This window comes from Hyla sarda, chromosome 11, assembly GCF_029499605.1.
Source record: "Hyla sarda isolate aHylSar1 chromosome 11, aHylSar1.hap1, whole genome shotgun sequence".
NCBI classification, from domain to species: domain Eukaryota; kingdom Metazoa; phylum Chordata; class Amphibia; order Anura; family Hylidae; genus Hyla; species Hyla sarda.
In genome coordinates, this window is record NC_079199.1 from 88,809,767 (window position 1) to 88,825,593 (window position 15,827).

Sequence of the window (15,827 nt, forward strand, 5' to 3'; positions counted from 1 at the left end):
TACTTCCCGGCGGCCCCTGCATTTTTACTACTTCCCGGCGGCCGCACATAGGTAACCGGGGCATCCTTGTGTCCCGAAAAGATGTCCCTAATGTGACGGGGGCCATCTGCGGGCACCGGGCCCGGATCAGGCGCTCCATGAGCGCCAATGATCCGGCATTGGCGGCCGCTGAAGGGGAAGAAAAGTGTGCAGCCACATCTCAAAGCGGTCCCAGGGCTGCGGCCCACTGAGAATTTTCCCGGTATCCCGGTAGGCCAGTCTGGGCCTGATGACCATGTTAACCAATCGATGACGGCAGATAGGTTGCTGGTCGAGACACAACCGCTAGCTGATACTGGGAGCTCAGGCCTCTCGCTGCGACTCCTGCTGCCACTCGGCCCTAGTCTGCTGCGACCTCTGCTTGAAGGATTTAGGCCTCTGCCACTCCTCTGTGCACGTCCTGGCACTTCTCTGCCTGACATACTTAGTGCGTATATGAGGGGAGTACAATACGCTTCACTACGCTTAAAACTGTATTTGTCTAGAACAGCAGCAGGTGATTACTTTTGGCTGTCCTTTCACAATACTACACTACTTAGATTTAGGTATGTGGTATGAACTCACTCATCATGTAATCTCCTTACTACTAGGGTGACACACTGTAACAAACCTCCTCCTCATGTAATCTCCTTGCTACTGGGGGGACACACTGTAACAAACCTCCTCCTCATGTAATCTTCTTACTACTGGGGTGACAGACTGTAACACACCTTCTCCTCATGTAATCTCCTTACTACTGGGGTGACACACTGTAACAAACCTCCTCCTCATGTAATCTCCTTACTACTGGGATGACACACTGTAACAAACCTCCTCCTCATGTAATCTCCTTACTACTGGGGTGACACACTGTAAAAAAAACCTCCTCATCATGTAATCTCCTTACTACTGGGGTGACACACTGTAACAAACCTCCTCCTCATGTAATCTCCTTACTACTGGGATGACACACTGTAACAAACCTCCTCCTCATGTAATCTCCTTACTACTGGGGTGACACACTGTAAAAAAAAACTCCTCATCATGTAATCTCCTTACTACTGCGGTGACACACTGTAACAAACCTTCTCCACGTGTAATCTCCTAACTACTGCGGTGACACACTGTAACAAACCTCCTCCTAGTGTAAAGTCCTTACTACTGGGGAAAGAATTTCTCATTAAAAGTTTAGTCCATTGTGGCTCACAATTTGTCATATATTTACTGACATGCAGTTTTATCTTAGAATATGTGGGTCGCACCACACAAACGGTGCGATCCCGCATGTGTAAGCACAGGTCCAATATAAAGAACAATTTTTTGTTACACAGTGTCTCGCGACATTTCGCTATTAAACATAAAGGTGATATGAGTACATTAAAATTGATTATACTTGAACAGATTCCAGAGGATTTTCCCAATCGGTTCCTTCTAGATTCATAGATAATCCACATTGATCCCTCAGGGATTAAACAAGACGATTGAAAATGTACGTTAAATTCAATCCTGGTGCCATGTTCATACACAACGTGTGTTTTTTAATTTTTTTTAATTTTTTATTTTTTGCAACCCCATTTTAGTGCCCTGTTACACAGTATAACAGGGCACTAAAATTGGGTTGCCAAAAAAAAATAAAAAATGTTGTGTATGAACATGGCACCAGAATTGAATTTAACGTACATTTTCAATTTTAAATATATGACAAATTGTGAGACAAATTGTGAGGGGAGGGGGCATGACGTGACGTCACGTGGAGGCGTGGCGCTACGTTGCATCAGCAGTCCCGTAAGCCAGGAGGTCTCCGAAACTGGAGATGCAGCCTGCGGGTGCTGCAGGGAGATCACAGGAGGTCCCAGCGGCTGGGCCCCCGTGGTCAGACATCTTATCCCCTATCCTCTGAATAGGGGATAAGATGTTTTTTTCCCTGAATACCCCTATAAACAAGCCTTTTATATTACTTCTTTCCCCAGACCATATCCTTTCATGGCAACCAAAAAACCCTACACCTGTCTCCCCACACTCTTCTGAACACTTAGAAACCATTTTTTGTCCAATAGGGTAGTCCTTTCTTGTTCGCTGCGAACTGAATACTCTCAAGACGTTTGCTTTCTGAAAGTTTGCTCATCTCTAACAAAGAAGATTTAACAGTGGCCATTACCAACGTTGGGTGCATTTGATTGGCACCATGTTACTTGATGAAAGAAGACTTTATACCTTAAAGGGGGTCTGATTATGGTCAATCACAGGGCCGAAGCGTTGTGACGTCAAGGCTCCGCCCCGTGTGATGTCACGCCCCACCCCCTCAATGCAAGCCTATGGGAGGGGGCGTGACAGCTGTCATGCCCCCTCCCATAGGCTTGCGTTGAGGGGGCGGAGCGTGACGTCACACGGGGCGGAGCCTTGATGTCACAAAATGCTCCGGCCCCGTGATCGACAGTAATCAGACCCGGAGCAAACACGCTCCGGGGGCTGATTCTAACGGGGTGCGGCGTGCAAGATCATGGGGGACTCCAGCGGAGGGACCCCCGTGATCAGGCATCTTATCCCCTATCCTTTGGATAGGGGATAAGATGTCTAAGCGCCGGAGTACCCCTTTAAGCCTGATAATTCCAAACAGGAATATAAAACAGTCAGTACTCTATGACCAAATTAGTTCTCTAGATACATGTACCCCTTGCTGAATTGTCCCTTAGGACCAGTGGAGGCCTAGCTAACATTTCCCCACAATAATTTAGCTGATGCCCTAACTTTTGCGGTCCAAAAATGTAAAGTAGAAGCCCGCCCTGTTTTACCTTATAACAGCAAAAAAAAAAAAAATGTTGATCCCTAGCAACTGGACTTCCATAAACCCTCTGCCCATGCAGGCAGGGCAAGACGAAGTTGACCATGTCTATAGATTTGATGAAGTTGTACTTGGAGAAAATAACTCCCACTAAAATTTTTATAAATATGGCGACTCTGGAGAACATACAGGAATGGATAAATAAGCAGATCCTCAGAAACCCTATTCTCAAAGAGATCTGAGCCAGGATCCCATATTATACTGTATGATCTCTTCAGTTTCTTCAATGGGCTCTTTTTTCCCTCTTACTCACCTCACCAAGCTTACCTAAACATATGTTTCTCCTTCCCTTATCTCCCTATCTCCCTTTACCCCAAGATTTAAAAGAGACTTCTTACCTTACCGGTGTCTCTGGAATCCTTCCTATGAGAAGTGCAAAAGCACAGACCCGGGGTGAGGAAATCACGTTGGCGTCACCACTCAAGAGCTGGTAGCTCAATGCTGAGACAAAACACTGGGCTGGTTGTTAGTATATGTTTTTTCTGAGTCTCCCAATTTATTGGCAGAATATAGCATGCAAAATGATGATGAGGTACAAGTAACATTAAAGGGGTACTCCGCTGCTCAGCGTTTGGAACAAACTGTTCTGAACACTGGAGCCGGCGCCGCCACATCATGATGTCACGTCCCGCCCCCTCCCATAGACTTGCATTGAGGGGGCAGGGCGGGTGTGACATAATGAGGGGGCGGGACTATGTCGTCACATGCTCCTGGCGCCGGCTCCACCGTTCGGAACAGTTTGTTCCAAAGGCTGATCAGCTGAGTACCCCTTTAAGTTTGCCAACAGAGGAAATTAGAAAATCACATAAATTTGATTATTAGGTTACACAAGTAGAAGAGAAAAACAAGATTAGAACAGAAAAACAAGTTGACAACTTGTTATATTTATGGCTTAATATGTTTTTATTTCAAAACCATATGGACAAAACAGTCAATGGTCACAGTCAATGGTCAGACAAAACAGTCAGATGCTGATTCCTAGAAAGATCTTTAGCTGCAAAATTATCATTATTGCTATTATTTATTATTATTTTTATTTTTATTATTATTGCTTTTAACATAAAGCTGCTAGAGCTATGCTGTCACACTGTACACAGCAAGGGTGAGAAAAAGATCAAATCCAGAAAGCATGAGTAAAAGCAAAATATAAATTGCAAAGTTATACATTATAAAAAGGTTACTGAGTCCTAAGAAGGGGAGCTGCCAGTGGAGAGCCAAATGTTCATTTTTAGTGATGCCTTAAAGGGGTACTCCAGTGAAAAACGTTATTTTTATTTTTTTTAATCAACTGGTGCCAGAAAGTTAAACAGATTTGTAAATTGCTTCTATTAAAAAATCTTAATCCTTCCAGTACTCATTAGCTGCTGAATACTACAGTGGAAATTCTTTTCCGTTTGAAACACAGAGCTCTCTGCTGACATCATGAGCACAGTGCTCTCTGCTGACATCTCTGTCCATTTTAGGAACTGTCCAGAGTAGGAGAAAATCCCCATAGCAAACACATGCTGCTCTGGACAGTTCCTAAAATGGACAGAGATGTCAGCAGAGAGCACTGTGCTCATGATGTCAGCAGAGAGCTCTGTGTTTCAAAAAGAAAATCATTTCTGCTGTAGTATTCGGCAGCTTATAAGTACTGGAAGGATTAAGATTTTTTAATAGAAGTAATTTACAAATCTGTTTAACTTTCTGGCACCAGTTTATTAAAAAAAAAAAAATAAATAAATAAATAAAGTTTTCCACCGGAGTACCACTTTAAATTGAACTCAACACCTCCAAACTAAGGCGAAGTTTGTCATTTGCCCTAAGTTTCTCTATCAATGTAAAAAAAATCTAGAGAGTCAAGTTAAATTTCTTGGGGTGGAGGGGTGGGGGACCTCCAGGACCTAAAAGTCACTTGCACATTGGTACTATAAAATAGCCAAGGAAGTTCTTCTTGGTTTTTTAAACCAAACCTGGGAGCACTGATAAAAGGGCCATTTCTGGGGCTAGATTTAAGAGGGTGTGAGTGACTGTCCAGTGGAAAATCATTATTTCCCTCCAATGAGCTATAAGTGGACAAGTTCACCAAAATAGGCAAGAGTGAGCCTTCATCAGACCTTTTACATCAGAAATAGAGGGATACATTCTTTGGAGTCTCACTGGCATCCTATACTGGCATCATCTTCTGGATTCTACAGATTCTATCTTATGGGTCAATTAAAAATATTTCTTCCTTTCCATTTTTTATGCCTCCATGTAACCATATCTAAGGTCCCTGTCCCCCCTTTAATTAGAGGCCAGGTAGAGGTTCCTATAAGTGGACAGAGGAGCGTTTAACTGGGTGGAAAGGAATAGAAATTTTAACAGACCTCCCATGTGAAAGTATTATAACCACAAACTTGTCTGGACCCACTCTCAGTTTCGTTAATAATAAAACTCCTTTGGATGAGATCACATCTTGTATTCTAAGGGTAGAATTTGTAGGCAATGGTAAAAGGACCAATCCCTTGGTCATAAAGGAAGATATAAGGGTTACCAATGAAAGGCTTGCTGTTTAAAGGGGTTCTCCAATGGAAAATATTTTTTTTAATCAACTGGTGCCAGAAAGTTAAACAGATTTGTAAATTACTTCTTAATCCTTCCAGTACTTATAAGCAGCTGTATGCTCCACAGGAAGTTCTTTTCTTTTTTTAATCTCTTTTCTCTCTGACCACAGTGCTATCTACTGACAGTTTGCTTTTTGCTTCTGTTATTTAAGTGACTTGTGGATAAGTAGAGTTAAAAAGAGGAGTTAAAGGGGTACTCTGGCGCTAAGACATCTTACCCCCTATCCAAAGGATAGGGGATAAGATGCCTGATCGCGGGGGTCCGGCGGCTGGGGACATCAAGGCTCCGCCCCGTGTGACATCATGCCCCGCCCCCTCAATGCAAGCCTATGGGAGGGGGCGTGACCCCCGCAATCAGGCATCTTTCATACGCCGGAGTACCCCTTTAAGGCAGGTGTTGAAGGTCCCTGTAAGTATGACCTTTCTTTTTCACTTAATTTTTACTGTTTTGTATCTAAGGACAATGGATAGCAAGATTGAAGGTGTTCTTTAGTGCACAATGTGCCATATGTAGGCACAAATGGAGCAGCAGCTCCAGAATGAATACCATTGTGGCAGATGTATGTTGCCCATTTGGAAGCTCACATAAGAGTTCTGGAGAAGCAAAATGCAACACTGAGAGGTACTGACAATCTTGAAAGGATACTGCTTAAAGGGGTTATCCAGGAAAAAAACTTTTTTTATATATATATGAACTTGCTCCAAAAAGTTAAACAGAATTGTAAATTACTTCTATTAAAAAATCGTAATATTTTCAGTACTTATGAGCTGCTGAAGTTGAGTTGTTCTTTTCTGTCTAAGTGCTCTCTGATGACACCTGTCTCAGGAACCGCCCAGTTTAGAAGCAAATCCCCATAGCAAACCTCTTCTACTCTGTGCAGTTCCCGAGACAAGCAGAGATGTCAGCAGAGAGCACTGTTTCCAGACAGAAAACAACAACTCAACTTCAGCAGCTGATAATTATTGAAAGGATTAATATTTTTTCATAGAAGTAATTTACAAATCTGTGTAACTTTCTGGCGCCAGTTGATATATACATTTTCTTTTCCTGGAATACCCCTTAAAGAGCAAGTAGATAGTAGGGTAGGCATGGAGGGGGGGGGGGGGGGGGGGGAAATAAATAAGGAGAACCAAGTAAGGAGACGGGTTATTGTAGTTAGAAGGACTGGAAAGGGTGAAGAGAAAAGGTCACTTCTGCTTCTCAACTTCCAAGAAAAATTGCTAAGTTGGGTGAGGGTCTCAGTATCAGAAGTGGATACTGGTCACGCCCCCTCCCATAGACATGAATGGAGGGGGCATGGCGTGACGTCACCTACCCAGTCCTGGAAACTCAGTGGTTTCCGAAACTGGAGATTCAGCACCCGCATAGAATGTGGGTGCTGCAGGGAGATCGCGGGGGGTCTCAGAAGCGGGCCCCTCACGATCAGACATCTTATCCCCTATCCTTTGGATAGGGAATACATTTTTTTTGCCTGGGATACCCCTTTAATTCTAGAGGTGGGTGGCTACTTACAGCATCTTTAATACACAATGCCATAATGAATATATTACTGTGGGAACACTCTATTCATATTATACAGGTATACAAGGATAGGGATCTGCATAAGGATGTTTGTTGACACCTCCAGTAAGATTATAACTTAAATTATTCCAGTTAAGGATGTTACCATTTATTGCATTTGCAGCAAAATAATCTATAATATTGTCATCAGTCAAAGCTTTATCCCACATATTGATATCTGTTATTTCTCCCACAAAGGACTCAGAAATATTGAATTTTCCACCATATAAATCTTGCTCCTGACCAATAATAATGATGGGATTAGCTTTGATATTCCCATCTGATATCCTGTTTTTGTTGTAATTCTTTCCATCAATCCACACTGCCTGGACTGAAGAGTTCCACGTCGCACAAAGACTTGTCCATTCGGTAAAATTGTTGCCCTGCAAATCATAATACTGGTCTTTGTTATCGATCGATAGGAGAAGCTGATTTCTCGGTGCTGGGTGATAAAAAAGGAGAAAGGCGTTGTGTTTAGTTTCAGTAGCCAATGAAAATAAGGAATATTCCCGGGTCAGATTTGAGTGGAATCTCATGCAGACAGTGGCCTCAATAAATGGACCAGAATGTTCTGGCAATAACTTGACATGTGAGTTGACCGATTCCTTTGGGAAAGCAAACAATTTCTCTTTCATATCTGTGTAAGAATAGAAAATAATTAAAACAATATAAAAGCGGAATATTAACATGTTATTCAACCCCTAACCCCTCCCTACAACAGATTTTTGCCATGGCCTTTTAGTTTCTTCATTATTGCTTTCCAAGAGCCATAACCTTTTTACTTTTCCATTAACATAGGGTTTAAAGGGGTACTCCACTGACCAGCATTCGGAACTATATGTTCTGAAGGCTGTTTTCACGTTGCGGGGGTCGGCCACACCCCTTGTGACATCATGACCACGCCCCCTCAATGCAAGTCTATGGGTCTATGGGAAGGGGCGTGATTGTCCTCTCAGCTGATTGGGACCCCACAATTTTGTCGCAGTGGTCCCAGTCAGCTCAATGAGCTAGTCGGCACTTCTCCTGCACTTAGATGCTACAATCAACTTTGATCACAGAGTTAATATCAGTCATCAGTACAATCGGGGATATCTGACATTAGTAATGAGTCCTGGCTGCTGATCCATGTTACCCACTGAGAAGGACTAGGGCATTCATGTATGGCCGATGTCCCCGGGTTGTTAGTTTTTTGCCTATATCTTGCACACTCACCATTACTAGTCCTACAGCACCATTTGTTTATTCCAGCGTAGTTGCATCTATGTGTTTTATTGAGTGCCTGATTTATCAAAACAGTGTCTGATGGTCAAAACAGGATGTAATACTGAGTCTGACTTCCTGTAAACTACAAGATGACATCATCACATACCAGACCCCTCCTACGATACCTGACCCCTCCTACGATACCAGACCCCTCCTACAATACCAGACCCCTCCTACGATACCAGACCCCTCCTACTAGCTCCCAGACCCCTCCTACTAGCTCCCAGACCCTCCTACAATACCAGACCCCTCCTACGATACCAGACCCCTCCTACGATACCAGACCCCTCCTACGATACCAGACCCCTCCTACTAGCTCCCAGACCCCACCTACGATACTAGACCCCTCCTACGATACCAGACCCCTCCTACAATACCAGACCCCTCCTACAATACCAGACCCCTCCTACAATACCAGAACCCTCCAACAATACCAGACCCCTCCTACAATACCAGACCCCTCCTATGATACCAGACCCCTCCTACGATACCACACCCCTCCTACGATACCAGACCCCCTACTACTAGCTCCCAGACCCCTCCTACAATACCAGACCCCTCATATGATACCAGACCCCTCCTACTAGCTCCCAGACCCCTCCTACGATACTAGACCCCTCCTACGATACCAGACCCCTCCTACAATACCAGACCCCTCCTATGATACCAGACCCCTCCTACAATACCAGATCCCTCCTACTATATCAGACCCCTCCTACTAGCTCCCAGACCCCTCCTACTAGCTCCCAGACCCCTCCTACTAGCTCCCAGACCCCTCCTATAATACCAGACCCCTCCTATGATACCAGACCCCTCCTACAATACCAGACCCCTCCTACAATACCAGACCCCTCCTACAATACCAGACCCCTCCTACAATACCAGACCCCTCCTACGATACCAGACCCCTCCTATGATACCAGACCCCTCCTACAATACCAGACCCCTCCTTCGATACCAGACCCCTCCTACCATACCAGACCCCTCCTACTAGCTCCCAGACCCCTCCTACAATACCAGACCCCTCCTACTAGCTCCCAGATCCCTGACCACACAGATGTATATACTCCTGCTATTTTATGGGTTCAGGGTTCTAAATACTCTTTTTTTTAGCCCACCTCAAAACATTCTGATAGGTGAATTTAGATTGTGAGACCCAAAGGAGACAGGGACTGGTTTGAATGATGTAAAAACACTGCTATATTAATAATTATTATTATATAGGAGTTATACACCTCACCAAGGTGCTGTTCACACATTGCATTTTTTCGGTTTTCGTCATGATTTTTCTAACATTGGGGTAAAAATGGGGGTATTGTATCGCAATTGTGCAAATCATAGTTAAAATTTCCCTTTTCACCCATTTTTACAGCATTTTGGCTGTTGTAAAACCTTGTCAACCACTTGGCACCCTTTGATCACATCACAAAGAAAGGGGCAATTGGATGACAAAGCGGTCCCTCTACTGTCTTGATGCCAGGATCAGAGTTATCTGTTATCCTGGCATTTACAGATGGGTGTCAACTATATAATAAAGCTGTAACCTAAAGTATATGGAATGAGTTTGTTTGAGTGACCACCTTAGTTTGCTCCATACTCCACAACCAACATTTTTACATACATGTACGTTTAATATTGAAGGGATTAAAGGGGTACTCCGGTGAAAACCTTTTTTCTTTTAAATCAATTGGTGCCAGAAAGTTAAACATATTTGTAAATTACTTCTATTAAAAAATCTTAATCCTTGCAGTACTTATTAGCTGCTGAATGCTACAGAGGAAATTCCTTTCTTTTTGGAACACTGATGACATCACGAGCACAGTGCTCTCATCTCTGTCCATTTTAGCAACCATGCATAGCAGATGTATGCTAAGGGCAGCATGGTGGTTCAGTGGTTAGCACTGATGCCTTGCAGTGCTGGGGCCTTGGGTTCAAATCCCACTAAGGACAACAATAAATAAAGAGTTATTATTATTATTATACAGTAATGACATCAGCAGAGAGAACTGTGCTCGTGATGTCATCAGAGAGAATTCCAAAAAGAAAAGAATTTCCTCTGTAGTATTCAGCAGCTAATAAGTACAGGAAGGATTAAGATTTTTTAATAGAAGTAAGTTACAAATCTGTTTAACTTTCTGGCACCAGTTGATTTAAAAGAAAAAAGGTTTTCACCGGAGTACCCCTTTAAGGGGGCTGTCTAGTTCAGTTTACCCAATTAATAGAGAAGGTTTCCTTGTTCAGAACCTTAATTTATTAACCAGGGTGGAAAGTGGCTACAAAGAGTGTCTCCTGCTTTGAAGGTCCAAAATGTTGATGTAAGAAAAGGACAGTCCATTATTTTTAATGGGAGCTACATTTTTCTATATTTTCCCAGTGGAGGCGCTGCAAGGAAATTACATTTTTTGCTGGATCATTTTGCACTATAAATTGATCTCTGGATATCCCAGCAATGGGAAATCATGTAATAGGCTTATTTATGGGACGCATCTAAACAAAGGGTAAAGGGGTACTCCGGTGGGAAACAATTTTTTTTAAATCAACTGGTGCCAGAAAGTCATACAGATTTGTAAATTACTTATATTTAAAAATCTTAAAGGAGTACTCCGCTGCTCAGCGTTTGGAACAAACTGTCCCGAACTATGGAGCTGGCACCGGGAACTCGTGATGTCATAGCTCCGCCTCGTCACAATGTCACGCCCCGCCCCTCAATGCAAGTCTATGGGAGGAGGTGTGACAGCTGTCATGCCCCCTCCCATAGACTTGCATTGAGGGGGCGCGACGTGATGTCATGATGGGGCGGGGCTATGACATCACGAGCTCCCTTCTCCAGTGTTTGGAACAGTTTGTTCCAAACGCTGAGCAGCGGAGTACCCCTTTAATCCTTTCAGTACTTATCAGCTGATGTATACTATGATGTATACAGCCAATGGCTGTCCGGGCATGCTGGGAGTGGTAGTTTTGCAACATCTGGAGGTCCGCAGGTTGATGACCACTGCTATAAAGGAAGTTGTATTTCTTTCTGGAATTATTTATTTTGCCTAACCACAGTGCTCTCTGCTGACACCTCTGTCAGTATCAGGAACTGTCCAGAGCAGGAGCAAATCTCCATAGCAGACCTCTCCTGCTCTGGACAGTTCCTGATACTGACAGAGGTGTCAGCAGAGAGCACTGTGGTCAGACAGAAAAGGATTCCAAATAATCTATGCGGAATTTAGGTCCACTACTTTGGTGGATTTAACAATGACATTGGCTATACCTCAAAACTGATATTAAAATTGAGACATTCGCCAGTATAGCCTTAGATGAAGACATAGACATACCAGAACCCGTACACCAACGCCAAGGTTTCTCACGTGGCACGGGACCTAACACTAACCTACCTGTGCATGATAAGCAAAACCAGGGGCCAGTGGGCAATTACAGCAGTATTAAAGGAGTACTCTAGTGCAGAGTATTTTTCTGCTCCGTTCTGCCGGGCTGCAAAATAAATGAAAATGAACTATCACTCACCTCCCTGGGTTCCCGCGGAGCGCCACTACAGCTGTTCGGTCCTCCGGTCCATCCTCTTCATACTTCCGAGTGTAACAAAGCGTCACATGGCGCTCAGCCTATCGCCAGCCGCCGCGATGTTCAGCCTCGGCCGGCGATAGGCTGAGCGCCATGTGACGCTTCGTTACACGCGGAAGTATGAAGAGGATGGACCGGAGGACCGAACAGCTGTAGTGGCGCTCCGCAGGAACCCAGGGAGGTGAGTACTCCTTTAAGTCCGACTCACAGCCTGCTCCCGGGTTACCTCCAGTGTGGCTGAGCACACATACAATGGGAGGAGGAAGAGAGGCTGTAAGCCCCACCCAAGCTGGCTGATATGATTCCGGCCTCACAGGTGAACCTTAATGCTACCTAAAATGATAATAAAGGTGCATTAGTCTAAAATTGGAACAACTACACTGACTTGGTATCAGATGGCAGAAGGTGCTTAATCCCTGAATGCAGATGTGCATAGATACTGGGGGGCAGAGCCTGCTCTTGTGGACCGTTGCTATGGGCAATCCCCAGCATAAAATGCATACACTGGAGGATGCCTGCAACCGACTACAAGTACCACAATGGCATCCTGCCCCCCAGTATCTATGCACATCTGCATTCAAGGGTTGAGCAACCTTCTGCCATCTGATACCACGTCAGTGTAATTGTTCACATTTTATACTAATGCGCCTTTATTATCATTTTAGGTAGCATTAAGGTTCACCTGTGAGGCCGGCATCATATCAGCCAGCTTGGGTGGGGCTTACAGCCTGTCTTCCTCCTCCCATTGTATGTGTGCTCAGCCACACTGGAGGTAACCCGGGAGCAGGCTGTGAGTCGGACTCAATACTGCTGTAATTGCCCACTGACCCCTGGTTTTAATTATCATGCACAGGTAGGTTAGTGTTAGGTCCGGCGCCACTTGAGAAACCTTGGCGTTGGTGTGCGGGCTCAGGTATGTCCTTCATCTAAGTATATACTGGCAAATGTCTCAATTTTAATATCAGTTTTTAGGTATAGCCAATGTCATTGTTACATCCACCACAGTAGTGCACTTATATTCCACATAGATCATTTTGATTGTTTCACATCCACACCTATCTATCTGGTGCAGGATGCCATTGTGGTACTTGTGGTCGATTGCAGGCATCCTCCATTGTATGTATATTATGCTGGGCAACGGTCCACAAGAGCAGGCTCTGGCCCCAGGGCTCAAGTCCTGCAGGAATTCATGGGAACTGAGTTCCTGCACTTTTTCCACAGCAGGAACACCATTCCCATTAGCAGGAGTTCTGCAGGACCAGCCCTTGAGTGATAATCTTGGGTGAGTTCCTGCACTTTTTTTCCCAGAACTTGACTCCTGTCTGCCCCTCAGTATATATGCACATCTGCATTCAGGGGCTGAGCAACCTTCTGCCATCTGATACCATGTCAGTGTAATTGTAGAAAAGAATTCCAGAAAGAAATACAACTTCCTGTGGAGCATACAGCAGCTGATAAGTAGTGGAAGGATTTAAGAATTTTAAATGGAAGTAATTTACAAATCTGTTTATCTTTGTGGCAGCAGCTTCCACAGGAGTACCCTATTAATATACAATGAGAAAAAGATAAATAACATAATTCTTAACCTCTTCAGGACGAAGGGTGTATCGGTGACCGGACCGGGATGACTGATGATATCTATCAGCAGGCATCCTGTGCATATGCCCAGGGGGGTCCTGAGACCCCCCCCCCCCCTCCATGCCGGTGTCTCAGTAAATCAGGGGGATCGGGGGTGTCCAAGACACCCCCGGTCCCCCTGAAGGCATATGAGTTAGGTGGCCGAGGTGCCACCCCTCCTATCCCTGCTATTGGTCGTCAAGAAGCGATGACCAATAGCAGATCGGGGGCGAGGGGTTAAAGTTCGGTTCCCCCGTCCTGCCCACCGATGGTACTCCGGGCAGAACTGGGGAACTGTAGCGTGACCGGTGGCGGTGGAGATCTCTTACCTGATCGGCTGCGGTGGGTGGCGATGACGTGCGGCTCCCTCGTGGCTCCCTGGTGAAGACTACGGAAGTCGGTGACTAGTTGCCTAGCAACATCTGGCAGGGGGGGGGCTAACGTTTGGAGACCACTATACAGTGCTCTCTAAACTGTAGCCCCGCCCAGATGTTGCAAAACTACAACTCCCAGCATGCCCAGACAGCCTTTTGGGCATGCTGGGATTTGTAGTTTTGCAAGATTTAGAGTGCTGCAGTTTGGAGATCACTTTGCAGTGAACTATAAACTGTAGTCCTCCAGATCTTGCAAAACTACGGTACAACTCCCAGCATGCCCACACAGCAGTTTGCTGTCTGGGCATGCTGTGATTTGTAGTTTTGCAACATCTGGAGGGCCACAGTTTGAAGATCACTGTGCAGTGGTCTCTGAACTGTAGCCCTCCAGATGTTGCTAAACTGCAAATCCCAGCATGCCCAAACAGCTGTTTCGCCATGCTGGGAGTTGTAGTTGCGTACCTCCAACTGTTGCATAACTACATCTCCCAGCATGCACTTCGGTGATCAGTACATGCTGGGAGTTTTAGTTTTGCAACAGCTGGAGGCACCCTGGTTGAAAAATACTGAGTTAGGTAACAGAACCTAACTGAAGGTTTTCCAACCAGTGTGCCTCCAGCTGTTGCAAAAGTAGTTTTGCAACAGCTGGAGGTTTGCCCCCCCCATGTGAATGTACAGGGTACATTCACACAGGCAGGTTTACAGCAAGTTTCCTGCTTCAAGTTTGAGCTGCGGCAAATTTTCTGCCGCAGCGCAAACTCCTAGCGGGAAACTCACTGTAAACCTGCGCCAGTGAGAATGTACCCTAAAAACACTACATTAACACATAATAAAGGGTAAAACACTACATATACACACCCTTACACTGTCCCCCGCAATAAAAATTTAAAACATCCTACGGCAGTGTTTCCAAAACGGAGCGTCCAGCTGTTGCAAAACAACAACTCTCAGCATTTCTGGACAGCCACTGACTGTCCAGGCATGCTGGGAGTCTAGCAACAGCTGGAGGCACCCTGTTTGGGAATCATTGGCGTAGAATACCCCTATGTCCACCCCTATGCAATCCCTATTTTAGTTCTCAAATGCGCATGGCGCTCTCTCACTTCGGAGCCCTGTCGTATTTCAAGGAAACAGTTTAGGGCCACATATGGGGTCGTAAAATGCTCTGTGGATGTACAACAAGGCTCAGGAGTGAGAGTGCACTATGTACATTTAAGGCCTAAATTGGTGATTTGCACAGGGATGGCTGATTTTACAGAAGTTCTGACATAAAGGCAAAAAAATAAATACCCACATGTGACCCCATTTTGGAAACTACACCCCTCACGGAATGTAACAAGTGGTATAGTGTGCTTTAACACCCCACAGGGGTTAGACAAATTTTCATTAAATTTGGATGGGAAAATGAAAAAAACATTTTTTTTTTAATTAAAATGCTGGTGTTACCCTAAATTTTTTCATTTTCAGCCCCCCAAAATTTGTAACCCCATTTCTTCTGAGTATGGAAATACCCCATATGTTGATGTAAAGTGCTCTGCGGGCAAACTACAATGCTCAGAAGAGAAGGAGCACCATTGGGATTTTGAAGAGAAAATCTGTCCGGAATTGAAGGCCATGTGTGTTTACAAAGCCCCCATAGTGCCAGAACAATAGACCCCCCCCCCACATGTGACCCCATTTTGGAAACTACACCCCTCACTGAATGTAATAAGGGGTGCAGTGAGCATTTACCCCCCCCCCCCCAACAGGTGTCTGACAGATTTTTGAAACAGTGGTCTGTGAAAATGAAAAATTTAATTTTTCATTTGCACAGCCCACTGTTCCAAAGATCTGTCAAACGCCAGTGGGGTGTAAATACTCAATGCACCCCTTATTAAATTCTGTGGGGGGTGTAGTTTCCAAAATGGAGTCACATGTGGGGGGGGGGTCCACTGTTCTGGCACCACGGGGGGCTTTGTAAATGCACATGGCCCCTGACTTCCATTCCAAACAAATTCACT

The 15,827-nt window shown here is 44.8% G+C and overlaps 1 protein-coding gene across 3 annotated transcripts in view; it reads right to left on the minus strand.

Moving 5' to 3' along the window:
• Nucleotides 1-6,575: 6,575 nt before the first annotated feature.
• LOC130295503 (C-reactive protein-like) overlaps nucleotides 6,576-15,827 on the minus strand; it is a 33,662-nt gene continuing 24,410 nt past the window's right edge. For 2 of the 3 annotated variants that reach the window (XM_056546332.1, XM_056546331.1), the window contains exon 2: nucleotides 6,576-7,643. In XM_056546332.1, the coding sequence (XP_056402307.1) occupies nucleotides 7,018-7,643 (626 nt within the window). In that variant the 3' untranslated portion in view covers nucleotides 6,576-7,017. Of the gene's footprint in view, nucleotides 7,644-8,218; nucleotides 8,373-15,827 lie in introns of those variants that run through there. The other variant, XM_056546333.1, reaches the window with a different exon arrangement.